Source organism: Protobothrops mucrosquamatus, unplaced genomic scaffold, assembly GCF_001527695.2.
Source record: "Protobothrops mucrosquamatus isolate PMUCROS unplaced genomic scaffold, P.Mucros_1.0 scaffold3812, whole genome shotgun sequence".
NCBI classification, from domain to species: Eukaryota; Metazoa; Chordata; class Lepidosauria; order Squamata; family Viperidae; genus Protobothrops; species Protobothrops mucrosquamatus.
This window is the reverse complement of record NW_015389764.1, coordinates 65,936-80,698: the sequence shown is the minus strand read 5'-3', so window position 1 is coordinate 80,698 and position 14,763 is coordinate 65,936. Positions and strand designations below refer to the sequence as shown.

Sequence of the window (14,763 nt, the reverse complement as noted above, 5' to 3'; positions counted from 1 at the left end):
TATCATTTATATGTTGCCTATTGATATTCTATTATCAAAAATCTCCTTAAAGGAATGTATGGCATCTGTGATATAAAAATACTATTTTATGGCATAATGTATCCAAACATTTTAGCTTTATATGAGCTTAATTATTACTATAATTAAAGTAAAATTTAGAATTATTTTTTGAAGGTTTTTAAATTTTTCAAAATGGCATGATGGCAAGAGACTAAAGGATGTTTAGTAAATTGTATTCAGACTTTACAAGTGTTAATCACAAAACTCAAGAAAATTCAAAAAGAATAGAAAACAGTATTTTATAAACACTTTTTACAATAAGTTAAGGACTGTTAAATACAAATTTTGTACAATCAACAGAATAAGCAACTTTGTCAAAACGTTGTAAAAGGATTTTGAGTTTGCACAATTTTTTTTAACACAATTCAACTTTTTTTTAAAAAAAATATGCTTTTCAAATACCAGCAGAAGGTAAACTACCTTATATGGCCAAACACCATTTTCACTGCTTGGAACCCCATTATCTTTAATAACAATAATCGGATCAAATTGCTCTTAAGTCCAAGAATATTTTTAATCTTCAGAGCCTGAACTGGAGCTGTTATGACACTGATGACATTTGAAACTGTTTCTTATGCATCCAGAAATTTAGAATTTAGTTCAAACAATTTACCAATAATAGTGTTGTTTGTTTTAAAATGATAATGGAACTGTTGTTTAAAAGACATTAATCTACTCATGTTCTTCTGCTTTGGCTTGTTTTTTCTGACGATGATTAACAGCAACCCAAAAAGTTATCTTCTCCACAACTTCTTCCAGAAGTCTAGATGGCAACCAAGGTAATTGTTTCTCCAAGAGGACAGCATTTTTACCAATACAATCAAGACTCAATCTAAAAGAAACAATATGAACATTATAGAGTTTTGCTCTCTATAAATTGCATAGTAGCAAGCTAGTTAAAACATCTAAATATGGCAATATGTACTCCCACAGCAATATTCCCAATTTTAGTACCTCTTTCATTAGACCAGTATTATTGAAAATAATCTATTCTTTGTTATAATTCTATTGAAACATCATACCTTCTATGATTTGCTTGAATCACAGATTACGTATTTGGCTTAAACAGCTGCCAAATAAGAATGACATAAGAGAGTTTATATTAAGAATGCAAAATGTATTAAAATTTCTATAAGGGAAAATGTCCTTTCACTAATGGAAAACAGCCATAGTGTGCATACAGCATTACTTGACTCCCCAAACAATAGGACAGCTGTTACATATTTAGGTTTCAGCATACCAGAGGTCCACTAAATGACTCTGCAAACTAGAGTTGTTATATCAGGAGAGTTATTCCTGTAATAGTTGCTATTAATATTTGTTGAAGTGTACTATTCTGGAGGCTTTACAATTTTATTAGTTCTGTTTTTTCAACTCACCTGAGAAGTGAATATGGTTGTGTTTGAAAAATCAATAAATCACTGCAATGACCCTAAGGAAGAGAAAAACGATGATTTCAAATATATGCAGTTCTCTTTCTTAAAAAGTACTGAAAGCAATATGCACAATTAAAAAGTGTCAAAACTGCCAGTTGTTAAACCAAAAATGAAGCAAAGCAAGAAAAGCACGGTTGTGTAGCTTTTGGAATTCTTTTGAAATTCTTAAGAGTAGATCTATCCTGTGTCGTGTGACCCAAGTGAAAGTAGGATTAAAAATGCAGCAGCCTAACACATTTCAAACTGTTGCCCAACTGATTCTCCCATAGAATGTGCTGCGGAATGTTTTTCTGATTTTTCCCCCACCACAGCATCCAGCTGGAATTAATTTTTGTTGTTGTTATTATTGGTTTCTCTTACCACATCAACTCATCCTGTTTTTGGAGAGTTATAAATACTGAGTCCCAACTTGTCTAGATAGGTTTTTTTTTTTCAAAACAATCATTTGTTTTTTTACCTTCATCCATATTCTAATTTTCGTTTTTTGTTTTGATGATTTCCCTTGGCTTTCCCAGGCGGCTTATCACCTCCTCATTTCTGATCTTGTCAACCCAGCTTTTATGTAACAACCGCCTGTAAATCCACATTTCAAATGCTTCTAGTCTCTTCAGGTGGCCTTCTGTCAGAAACCAACTCTCTACTCCATAGAGCAGGATAGAAAAAATATAGCATCCTTTAAAATGTATAAAAACAATTAGATCGTTTAAGGTACTTACCCTATCCAGGAAGTGCAAATCATCTTTACTTCCTCCAAAGACTAATACTTCACCCTCTTTGCCAGCACAGGCTGTATGCCATAACCTAGAATGTATTTTACTTAGAATGAATGCTCAAATAATAGATTTTGTAGAAGCATTTACTTACGGTACATGTTTTAGAGGTGCATATTTTATCTACATTACAGAACTTTCCACTTAATCTCCAACATATAATATCAACATTGTCTTGGAGTGATTACTCAATTCTTTAAAATATTTTGAACTTGTTAGTAAGGAATGAAGAAATTTAAATCTTACTGATATTTTCCTGTTTACTATTAGTGGACTTATTTTCTTAACAACAAGAACAGGAAGAATTTAAAAAATTAATAATGCATTTGATCCAACTCTTAAAAAATTGTTTGCACTGATGAAAGACAGGTTTAAATATCAAAACAGCTTATTCTGTCTTTATAAAATAGTTATATACTTTAAGTACAATATAAAATTGTTTTATACTAATCATGAAAATGTGAAAAAAAATTGATATGTATAAGCCATAATATTATCATGAAATATGTTGGCATGAATATCAAAGTACGAGTATTCAAGATAGCATTACTTAGAAACTCAGCTATCTGAAAGATTTTATTTTTCCAGTCTTAGCATTAATTTAAGGCGACCCCTAGTCATTATTCATTAGAATTTATATTTCTTTTACAGGGCATGAAATGAAAATACTCCTGGACTAGGATAATCTCTTCTTTCTTTAATATAATCTTGTTTAGCATTAATAGCCTGCCTGCATTAACTGGAGAAAGAAATTATATGGACCAACATTGTTTTCTGTCATTATATATGCTAGCTGTGAGTTGAGTAGAAAGGCAATATGTGTTAATAACACATTGGAAGTGTGATGGACCTTTCTTTTAAAAAATCAAGAAAACAGGCAAGAACAGAAATATGTATTTGAGTAAAAACACATTTAGGGGCACAAATGTACCAAAAATCATGGCAACTCTATATAGAATGCAGTTTTCTATAAGTATTAACTGAGTTGTAATGGTTGCATCTTTTTGCTTGTAACTATGAACATGATTGGGAACCAAAGTAAAAAGGGCACTCTGTTCTCCCATTCCTCCTTTGCATCCTACAAAAGTTGCGTGTTATTTTGCACACAATAGTGCAAAGTAAACAAACTGATACAGGACATTGTCTTTGGGTTTTTTCCCACTGTTTGGGTATGTTAAACTGCCAGAAGTGTTGGAGTTTTGTGGCATAGAAATTTGCACTATAGACACAGATATAGACTGTTGAGAATGCAACTCATTTGTATAGGATCACAGCAATAACTGTGTTAGGACAGCTTCATTGCGTGTGAAGTCATTTTCTGGAAATTAAATTAACACAAGAAACTCACTGTGTATAGGATTGTGAGATTAGTTCCCTTTTGTTTATTTACAAAGTATGTGCAAGATGACTGTAAAACACCTTACTTCATTTATTTCAGCAATTATATACCATTCTCCTTACACTAAACTGTATCCCACCTGTTCTCTTCCTCATACCTGTTGATAGCTCTGCCTCTGTCTTATCTGCATTAGGAAAACTCTGGCCTGGACTGGATCATCGCAGAACACTGGAATGCCTTTCCTGCCTTCACTCTGGGCCTTGACTCCTAGCTTGAAACCTGAGGCTTTTTCTATTGACTGACAGAGTTTATGTCCTCTCACAGCTGCTCTAACTTAGCACCTAGACATTCTAATAAAGCATGTTATTTGCATTATTAATCAACTAAATTAACATCATGTTTAAACAAATCCTTGTCAAAAACTATAGTATCTGTTGTAATTCAAATATACCACATTATAACTGAATTGTACACATAACTAACAGGGCTGGCATCTAAACCAGAAAATGGAGATTTGTAGTACATAACAAGGTACATAATTAGTGTAATAAGGTAAAGAATTACTCCTCAAAAGTCAGATGTTGTAAATCTGATCTTCAGTACACTTATTTCAATAGCAGGATAAGGGGGCAATATTTATCAGCTTGTTTATTGTAATGTCAATGGAGAAATTATAGATTAATACTGCCAAGTTTTTGTATACTGGTTTCCCTCTTCCCCTATATATATAATATTTTTGGTGAATTGCACTGTTACATTCAATATTAAATTATGACATACAAAGAGACCTTAAGTATCTATATTCATATTATCAGAGCAAAAATACAGATGTTAATATAACCAATATAATTATCTAAAAGCTGCAAAATATAAAAGCATTATAAAGTAACAGAATTCAAACTATATCTAACAATCTTATATAGAATGAATTTTTTTCAGAGTTCAAAAGGACAAGGTCTCTTATTCATTTTCTATGTCTGGTAAAGTGTCTCTCTGAAGTACTGCAGCCATAATGATCATGTCTTTGAACATAGGGTGTACTCAGATTCAAGCACCCTTTTTCCATTTCATCTACCTGAAACCAACCTACGTGAAATTCAATATGCAAGATTCACAAATCTTTGATCTATTTTGCTTTATTCTAATTACTGTAATGTCTCATTGTCTTATTTTGTATTCAAAATTTGTAATTACAGGTGGTCCCTGTATAAAGACACTTGTTCACCAATTATTAGTGCTGAATGAGTGGTAGTTACAACTAGTCCTTCCACCTATGGCCATTGCAGCATAACCACATTAACATGATCACAATTTACAAACTTCCCTGCCAGCTACCGACAACCAAGGCCAATCGGGAAGCTGGCAGGAAGTCACAAGTCTGGCTCACTTGAAGTCCTCGCTTAATGACCTGCATGGTTTTTGCTTAATAACAGCAAATGGAACTGCTGGAACTGCCATTGCTAAGTAGTGCAACCATATAGCTTTTTGACATATGACCGTGTTGCTTAACAATAGAATATCCAGTTCCAATGAGCACTATTACCTGAGGGCTACCTGTAGTTATGTTTACTCTTATGAGTGACTAGATAATTATTGTGCTGTTATTGATGGACATACAGATATAATATGGGTGTATGAACTTTCTTCTGTACTTATGTGTTTCTTTCTCACACACATATTTTTAAATGGTAGGATACAGAGGCAATATTAGCTTTCCTAACTTCAGGTACCATGAAGCAATATCTGTTGAAATTCCTGTACTTTTTTCCTCAAATAAATGAACTAGGAAGGAAACCTCAAAAGCTAAATAATTATCCCTATGATTTGTTTTTTTCTGATAATGGCAGCCTTATTCAGGCTTTTGCCCACTAGAATAGAGAAGTGCATGTAAAGGACCATTAGTTCTTGACCTCCACATGTTGACTAAAGAAGCTTTTTCCTGCTTTCAGACAAGCATCAATCCAGTTAAAAAAAAACTGATACACAATTTTATGGAGGTCTGCACTGGCTTCAATTGACCTCAGCTTGAAGCTATTTGGAGTCACATTATTAAGCATGGAGAAAACTGAAGCTGTGACATGGGATACGTTTGAGGGAAGATATTCTGGGAGGAACTACAATATGAGACTATTTTTACACTTTGTTTTTAGGCATAAGGTCTGAACAGAACAATTATTAAAACTAAAATTATTTGCAACAACTTTACTGACACTATAGGAAGCTTTTAAGCAGACAAATCAGGTAAAATGATCAAAATAAAAATTGTAATTTAAGTCATGTTTTTAAGTTATTGAGTTGCTGCATGTGAATTATAAATAAATTTCAATTGTTACACAGCTTTCTTGTTGTCTTATTCCCATTAATGCCATGCAAAATTACTTCTGAGGATTATAGGATCCTTTGGAATAGTAATAGATAATGACAAGCAGTCTGTGACTGGGAAAATGGGAGCCCAGAGAAACTGCGAGTCATGATTACATGAATAGATGTGCCTTTCTAATTTTATAAGGCAAAATTAGATCAATAAAGGAGAATATTTATAGTTCAGGATTGAAATGAGGAGTCTTTGGTGCTCTCTGAGCTTAATTACGTTCTTGCAGACATTTCATTACCCAAACCAGATAACATAATCAGTGTACTGATATTGTTACCTAGTTTCAGTAATGAAACATCTGCAAGAAAACAACCAAGCTCAGAGAGCACCAAGGACTCCTCAAAATTAGATCAAAATCTGTATTTGAATTGTCAAAATTACACAATTACAAAGTCATACGTTCTTCAGTTTCAGGAGATGACTAGCAGATTATACCTAGGTCTAGTCTGTGGTAAATATGTAAGTTGTTGCCATTCATTTGTTGCAACATCATAAATCCAACCATCACCTGAAAATAGAGATACAAAGATTAGTGCTATTGCTTTTATTTAAAAATGGCAAGAAATCATATAACAAATTGTTTTGTGCTGTATTTGAATGATTGGCAGCCTGAAAGACAAGGACCTTGACCAGGACCTAAAAGAGAAGCAGGTACTAGTTTAGTAGGTTTCTACACTGCTCTTTGACTAAGTACTTTTCTTCCTTTTTACCATCATCTGGCTCTCCTCAGTTTCAGAATTAACCAGGAGGGGTAGCATTACTTATTTTCCTAAAAAAAAAGCAACCTTCTCTCCTGGAGCATATGAAACTTCATTTCAGAATATGCCAAATGTTTCATGAACATTTGACTTTTCTTCATGGACTATAAGCCATTCTATCATTCTATTTAGATTAACTAAGCAGCTTGGTTTATTACCACTTTGTCCTCTTGTTTGCTGAAAACCTGTCTGAGAACATGCTCCCAATGGACACTAATTGTGATCCAGGCACTTATGTCTCTGGCTCACCATTACTGTGTAATGTTGCAGGAAGCTGCAGTTGTATGATCACCATCTGCAACCTTCCCTGGCAGCTTCCCTCAAGCAAACTCAATGGGGAAGCTGCCAGGGAAGATCACAAGTCACATTCAGGCTCTGTGGGCCCTTCTCCTGGCTTCCCATGACTTTCATGCAGCCTGGGCCAACCCTCCTCTGGTCTCCCATACGGCCTGCACCAGCCCTTTCCTGCCTCCCTACGTACCATTCTCCCTACCTGGGATTCTGCTTCTTCCCACTTAAGGACCCGTGCATCTTGGGACTAGGACAGGAATTGTGACTGCTATTGCCAAACACTGCAGCCACATGACATTGCTCTTCATAACTGCATCACTTGGGGGTGGCAGTCCCAACTGCCACCATAACTCAAATACTAACTATATCTTCATCACAATCTCAACAATTCAGGACAAATGCTACTTACTTAAGGGGACATTGTCTGAACTCAGCCCGCCAAAAAGGAAAAGTTTCCCATCGGCCACAGGAGTCAGCGTGTGCCATGATCTGTCTCTTGGTTTTTCTCCATTTGTAGTAATTCTAAGTGTAAGAACAACCAAAGGCACAACTGCTTATATAATTCAAACAAACAAATCCCAAATAATTACTGAATATTACATCATGTTTGGGGATCGGTGGAAGTATTTCCTAAGACAGCTTATGTCATATAAATTGTTTATTTTATTAATTGCTGAAACTGAGTTGTATAGATTCAAAATGTGAAACAGCTAGGATTCAAGCACCGCCTTCTTCAGTTGCCAACTCAACTAAAGCAGGTAACAAGAGCCAATGTTATGACCATCGGTTTCTAATCTGCAATTTACGAGTAACACATACACAGGTTTATATATTTATATAGGAAATTTATTTGCTGCCCATCTCATAGCCAACTAAATCTATATATGATAGTTAATATGAATTGTCAGCCTGACAATCTAATGGATAATAAAAAAATATCTTCATTTTTCTGTAAAAGTTCTTTGAAGCTTCAGCTAAGAAATCCTTGTAATTTAATAAAATCCTAAGATATGCTTTGTTGACCTAGATATTTTCTTCACTTTTAAATTTTACAACTTAAAATTAAAAAAAAACCCCTTTATTTTAAATTAGTCTACAACAGCAAAAGGATGGCTCATAGCAAAAAAAAAAAAAAAAGGGGGAGAGGAGGAACCTTAACCTTAAGTGCTTTTGCATTTATATTTAAATTGGTCTTTTATCCTCTGAAAATTTTATCCACATAATATGCAGAAATCCATCTATAAATTATAAATTTGCTTATTACCATAAAAGGATTATGTGACATTAATAGAAACAGTAGCAATTTATTATCAAAAAGCAAACCCCATGAAAATGTTCAAAACCAAATTGCATTTAACTACTAGGATATTTGTGTACAACAGAAAAAACAACATCAAGGAAAAAGACTTACTTTCCTGACCAAATCCAAGTGTCTAAATTCAGAGAATGTAAATCATTCATCCTTGTTTGCTATTTAAAAAAATATATCCATTTTAGTTTAAAATAAAATATAGTATCAACTTCACTTTACAAATTCCAAATATAAGAAAACTTACCTAACTCTATCAATTGAGATTATGCTTATTATGGTTAACAAGAAGAAAAGAAATAGTATCTCTATATAACTGTTCTCACACTACTTCATTGTGTTATGTCCATTTGGATTATGTGATTTGATTTTCAACCGAACCAAATTAAACTATTCAGCCCAAAGTACCAAGTGACAATTCATACCAATTCAACTAATCCCTAATAGAGGATATGTGTGGTCAAATTCCATTTATTTTTCAGAACACACAGGTAAAGTATTTTAGAATTTCTGGTCTGGACTGAAGGACTTGATCTTTCTCTGTTGAAGCCTTTCAAATAAATACTCCCTTTTCTGGTGCATGATTACTTGCCACCATTATCCAGAATGAGCATCAGGAACACTTTAAATCCACAGCTGCTGAACAGCTCTACACATATTAGCTAGATGGATGATAATCTCATTCTATTTTCCTATTCTTCAATAAGCCCTTTTATTTTAATTCTTTGGTGACTAAATTTTGGAGTCAAGTTACATCCACAGGAAAATTGAAGAGAAAAAAAAGCCTTAAAAAAGCAAGGCCTTAATATTTTAACATTCTCTTTTTACTTCAAAAAGATATTTTTTTCCTTTCCAGCACTAAAGCATCCTTCTTATAAAAAATTAAGCGGGCACTGAGTACAAACCAAAACCCGTCCTCCAAAAACATAGCCTGTATTCCCTATGACGGCACATGAATGAGCTGCTCGAGGCTGAGGTGCAATTCCACGCTGCAAGCAAGAGAAATAACAGTAATCAGAATATGCCTACAACAAATGCGACGTGTCCCCGATGCAACTGGATAATATCTATGCACCAAGTTACAACACTTACTTTAATTTTCGGCTGATACCAAGTTTGAGTACTTGTATCAAAAACATGAACATCATTGTGCCATCCCCAGAATATTTGACCTTCCTAAAAAAAAGTAAAAGACACTAGAAATAGTAATAATAATTAAAAAAAACAAAACAATAAAAGCACTAATAATAAATCAACTGCTATTTTTTGCTTGGAATTAAATCTTATCTTACCCAAAATGCATCATGAACATCAAAACAGTCACTTAGCTCATTTTGTTTCCTACAGCCATAACCACCAAAGTAGATTAACCTGAAAGAATTGGAATTAAAAGTACTAATTAATTTATCAGCAACAATCATAAGAATACTATAGTTCTACACTTTCATTTTCCACAAGTCTTCTCAAATATCAACTGTAGTAATTTATTTGTCTTATACGTATTGCTAACTCTACATAGATAAGAAGGACATCCAAAGTATACTACTTTTTCTGTCAGCAATGCGCTGGCAATATCAAAAGAAAATGAATTCAATATTCAAAACATTTTATCTTAAAAAAAAATCCTAAATATTACACCCTATTGTTATTTACTTATAATGTAAGTATTGTTCATAGTAGTATATCCCACTGATAAATGTTATCAAGCCATTAAGTTACCAGATATTTTTTCATCAGCTATCATTTTCCTCCCCATTTATGAAATCATTCAGGGAATTACCTGTCTTTATACACCCAGCAAGCAAGCTTGTCACGTGGTGTAGGAGGTTGACCTTTAAAGTCTGTGATTTGCTTCCATATGTAAATTCCATTTTTTGTTCGCAAATTAACATGATAGAGCTTTAAAGGAAATTAGAATACTTTAAATATACAATATTATTCTATAAACATGAAGTGCCAATGGAAAGAGTGAATAGAGAAAACCAACATTCCTATTTTAATGAAAAGGAATAAATTCTCTTATTTCTAATATTTAAATAAACTTTTGTGCTAACATACAGACATTTTCTAATTGTGAAATTATGATCAGTTTTTGAACTGATGCTTTCAATTAGGCCAAAGCCTAGTAACAAAAATGCTTAGTAGTTCCAGTGAAGTAAAACTAGTTCCATGTTTAATGCCCATAGTTTTCAGAAAAAAAAGATTTTGGAAACTAAATTTTTCCCATTACTGGTTTTCCAAGTAATGTTAGTGAAACCAAGCTATCTCAAACTAATACATTCTAATTTAAACTTTGAAGATCTGATGGCCTTAGAAGACCTTAGATTAAAGCCTTAGACATTTTTTATGATGCTTCTAAGTATTTTTTTCTTCTGTTCAATCATGTCCGATCCTCTGAGATTGGCTGGACAAGTCCCTGCAGTTTTCTTCACAAGGTTTTTCAGGAGTGGTTTGCCATTGCCTTCTCCCTAAGGCTGAAAGAGTGGCCGGCCCAAGGTCACCCAGCTGGTGTTGTGTCTGATGCCTTAACTCAAGGGTCTTCAAACTTGGCCCTTTTATGACTTGTGGACTTCAACTCCCAGAATTCCTCAGCCAGGCACACTGGCTGAGGAATTCTGGGAGTTGAAGTCCACAAGTCATAAAAGGGCCAAGTTTGAAGACCCCTGCCTTAACTACTACACCACACTGGCTCTCTCCTAAACATATTTGTCAATAAAGTCCCATTGTTATCAAATGGTAGCTCTGTTGATCATCATTCATCTGGAAGTGATACCAAGATGGAATTAATACTGTTAGTACTTACATACAGTACACAAGAATTAACAATGCTAAATATATTCATTCAGTGAGATATATGATTTTCATTTCCCATACAGCATTTATGCCATATACAGGAAAGATTCTGAAGTCCAATGAAAAATAAACTATGCCATATGAGATATTCAAGCACCTAGATATCCCAAAATTATTATCTTGGTGCTGATTAGTCCCAAATTCAAATCTTATTCTTGACATTTCTTGATCATTATAAATTCTTACTACTATATATTTTTAATTTAATAGAGCTACAATAATGAATCATAAAACACAAATGAGAAACAACAAAATGCTTAATACATAAAAACTTAGAATAATTATAAATATATAAGAAAGATACAGGTCAGTTTTAAACAAATTGAACTACGGTATATTTTTCACTATTTGAAGAAATTTCTTATTTTGTTGGGAAAGTTTTTAACAATGAAAGGAATTCAGTACCTGATTGCTGTATCCTTTGTCATCAAATCCTCCAAAGATATAGAGGTTCCCATTAATGCAGGCTCCACAGCTTCCAGACATAGATGGAGGTAACTCTCCTTCCATTAGATGCATTGACCTGCAATTCAGGCAATACAGAATATACTTTAAGTTTGCTCGGAGAGTATGTATGAGAAACAGATAAAAGCAATAATACTTTCAGTACCTGGAAATAACAGTTTTCTGTAAAATTATTAAGTGTTATCTACCTCAATCTATGTAATTTTTTTCCAGTCACTATAAATTAGTATTCCCCAAATGTCATTATTTTCCGGCAACATAAGGTATAAGTAAGTTTGAGGGGAATTATTTCATCACAATCAGATAAATACATTGGAAACAATAGCAACATTCTTACTGGCTACTCCAAGACTTTCTGACTTATTCCGAAATGAGAATAGAACCTTCTAGTTACAATAGCCTCTGAGAAGAGAAAGAATTATCACTGATAATTTCCAAATGCATTAAAATCATATTAAAATTAATAGGGCTTTTTATATAATTTAGGAAATCTAGGATTTATTGTCCAGTTAATCAAGTTACCCTAATTTCCACAAAATACTGAACCATAAATTATACTTGCTGTAATGTCATAACCTAGAACTAGCCTGTCATATTTAACGTATTCTAGTATGGAAATCTAGCCTTAAGACAATATTTCTTTTTCAATATTAAATTAATTAATTAAAAGAAACAAAGAAGTAAAAAGCCTATTTAGCTAAAACAGCAATTTCAACAAATAAAGTTTATCATATACGGTAATTACTTTGATAAATTAACACTACAGTAAATAATGTAACTTACCATAATCCATTGTCAATTTCATAGATCCAAAGTTCATCATTTGGTAAATAAACTTCATTTTCTTCAATAGACTATGCAGAAAAAAACAGTAATTCTGACATAATTTTTATTTTCTGAATACTTTCCATTTCAAATTCTAGCTCTTTAATAGATAACTTGGGCGGCTGGAGCATTATTTTAGTAATCATAAAGCACACACATTTTTCTTTCATTAACTATCAATTACATGCATAACTCAATGTACCATTAGCCTTTTGTTAGAAAGGAAATTTCAAGTGGCAGATCAGTGAAAGCATAGAAAGTGACACTGAAGGTCTTACCACATTTTAAAAGTACTTAGTAGCATACCTAGTATATAATTTATGCATGCAAGAATTAAATATATGTTGACAGAAAAGTAGTATATAAAGAATTTGTTGAAAATTATCATAATCTCACTGCAACTATTGCCAATATCCCAGCAGAACTAGGACATTTATCCCATAAATATAAAAAGCTTTGCATTTAGGGCACATGTTATCATTAGTGGTCCTGCACCTTGAAATATTTTGCCATTTCCAGAACACCAGAACCCAATAGTGATGGTAATAAATGTCCTTATTCCAAGTAACTCTAATTAAACAATGCTCATGAAAACAGCAAAGGAAATCCTTTACTTTGCAATGAATTATTATAACAATAAAGGCAATATATTTAGGGGAAGAAATAAGAGTTTGTATTTTCCTTTTCTTGAAGGGCAGAAAACTCTGGTGGCTTGATAGTTTGGTCATGAGTAGCTTGTTCAAATGGGGAGAAGTACATCCTAGCCATATTGATCATCTCCCTTACCTATAAGCCAGTCACATCCTTGACTGTTAACACCTAAATAAGCAAATAATAGACCTCAGATCTCCTCCCATCATGCCATAGCCTCAAATCTCAATACTAAAAATAATTGAAATTAACTGGACAAGGGGTTAGCTTACATCATCCTCTGCTATCCTAAAACAGGAGACCAAGTCAAGGCAGCTCCAACTGACAGTCACAAAGAAAAATGTTCATCTCTAAATGAGATTGAGATAATTCATCTTCAGATACTCCTGTTTGCTTGGAGATGCACAAACTGTTATCTTCTGACCACAGCCAGTCATTTGGCATAGAAATCAATCAAGTCAATGGAAGCACAGTATTCACTTGCTTTAATCTTGATACTGATTACATCAGAATGGCTGAGTTCCAATCTAACACTAAGCCAAGCCATAAACCATGACTTTAAATCCACAATGAGATCACAAACAGGTTTAGACACAAACTTTTTAAAGAATTCAGTATACAAGCAGTCCTCTACTTACAACCATTCCTTTAGCAACTTTCACTTACAATGGGGTCTGAAAAAAGTGATAGCTGGCCCTCAACCATTGCAGCACGCCCCCTCACCCCTGGGCAAAATTTGGGTGGTGACCAGCATGTATTTACAACAGTTGCAGTATCCTGGGGTCATGCAATCTTCCCATCCAGCTTCCCACAAGCAAAATCAATGGGGGAAAGCCAGATTTGCTTAATGACCATGTGATTCACTCACATAAGGTTGCAAAATTGGGTGTGATTCGTTTAACAACACCGTACTTAACAATGGAAATTCTGGTCCCAATTGTGATCTCCAGTCGAGGACTATCTACAATGTGGGAACTCAGTAACCCACAAAGAACATTATTACTAGCTCCTAAGGAAAAAAACAGTGCCACTCTTTAAGACAAAGACGAGTTTATTGTAGCAAACCATCTCACACAACATAAGGTTGTCAAGCTTCTAAGGCGGCACGAGATTCTGGCGCTCAAATACAGTATAATTCAGCCTCCTGGGGGCGGGAAAAGAGAGGCGGGCCAGCTGATGTATCACGAGACCTCACCGTCCAATCAGATAAACAGCTTAGATAAACAACCAACCTCCTTCCCGTCCAAAAGCGGCGCGTGCCCTTTTCTTTCCCGCCCATTTAGCGCTTGAAGGAGTGACAGCGAGCTTTCTCTTTAAAATAACACGGGGGAGGGGGGGGAAGGCGAAATAAAACGAACTGCTTCTCTAGCCCTCCCCCCGTGGTTTCCAATGCACGGTTAATACGACTGCCTTTTTCTTTCCCACACGTATTTGGTCCAACCTTTCGGCTTCCCCGTCGAACCTAATTTCCTTACCACATATCCCCCCCACACATAAAGACAATTCCCATCGACCACGGCGCAATGCCCGCTCCGTTCCTCGGCCACGCCGAACTCTTCAGGAGGAGGATCCGCCGCCATCTTAGTGCGGGGAGGATTAGGAGGGAATGAGGTAGCCCCGTCGCCGCAGCAG

At 34.5% G+C, this 14,763-nt stretch overlaps 1 protein-coding gene across 1 annotated transcript; it reads right to left on the bottom strand.

The window, feature by feature from the left end:
- Window positions 1-290: 290 nt before the first annotated feature.
- Window positions 291-14,743, bottom strand: KLHDC1 (kelch domain containing 1). Its single transcript, XM_015827611.1, has 13 exons — window positions 14,607-14,743; window positions 12,439-12,509; window positions 11,596-11,713; window positions 10,118-10,236; window positions 9,630-9,708; window positions 9,430-9,513; window positions 9,243-9,326; window positions 8,440-8,498; window positions 7,438-7,550; window positions 6,415-6,487; window positions 2,213-2,297; window positions 1,440-1,492; window positions 291-892 (listed from the first exon to the last, which is right to left on the bottom strand). The coding sequence occupies exons 1-13, from the start codon at window positions 14,709-14,711 to the stop codon at window positions 733-735; spliced, it is 1,203 nt and encodes a 400-aa protein (XP_015683097.1). The 5' UTR covers window positions 14,712-14,743; the 3' UTR covers window positions 291-732.
- Between the last annotated feature and the right edge of the window lie 20 nt (window positions 14,744-14,763).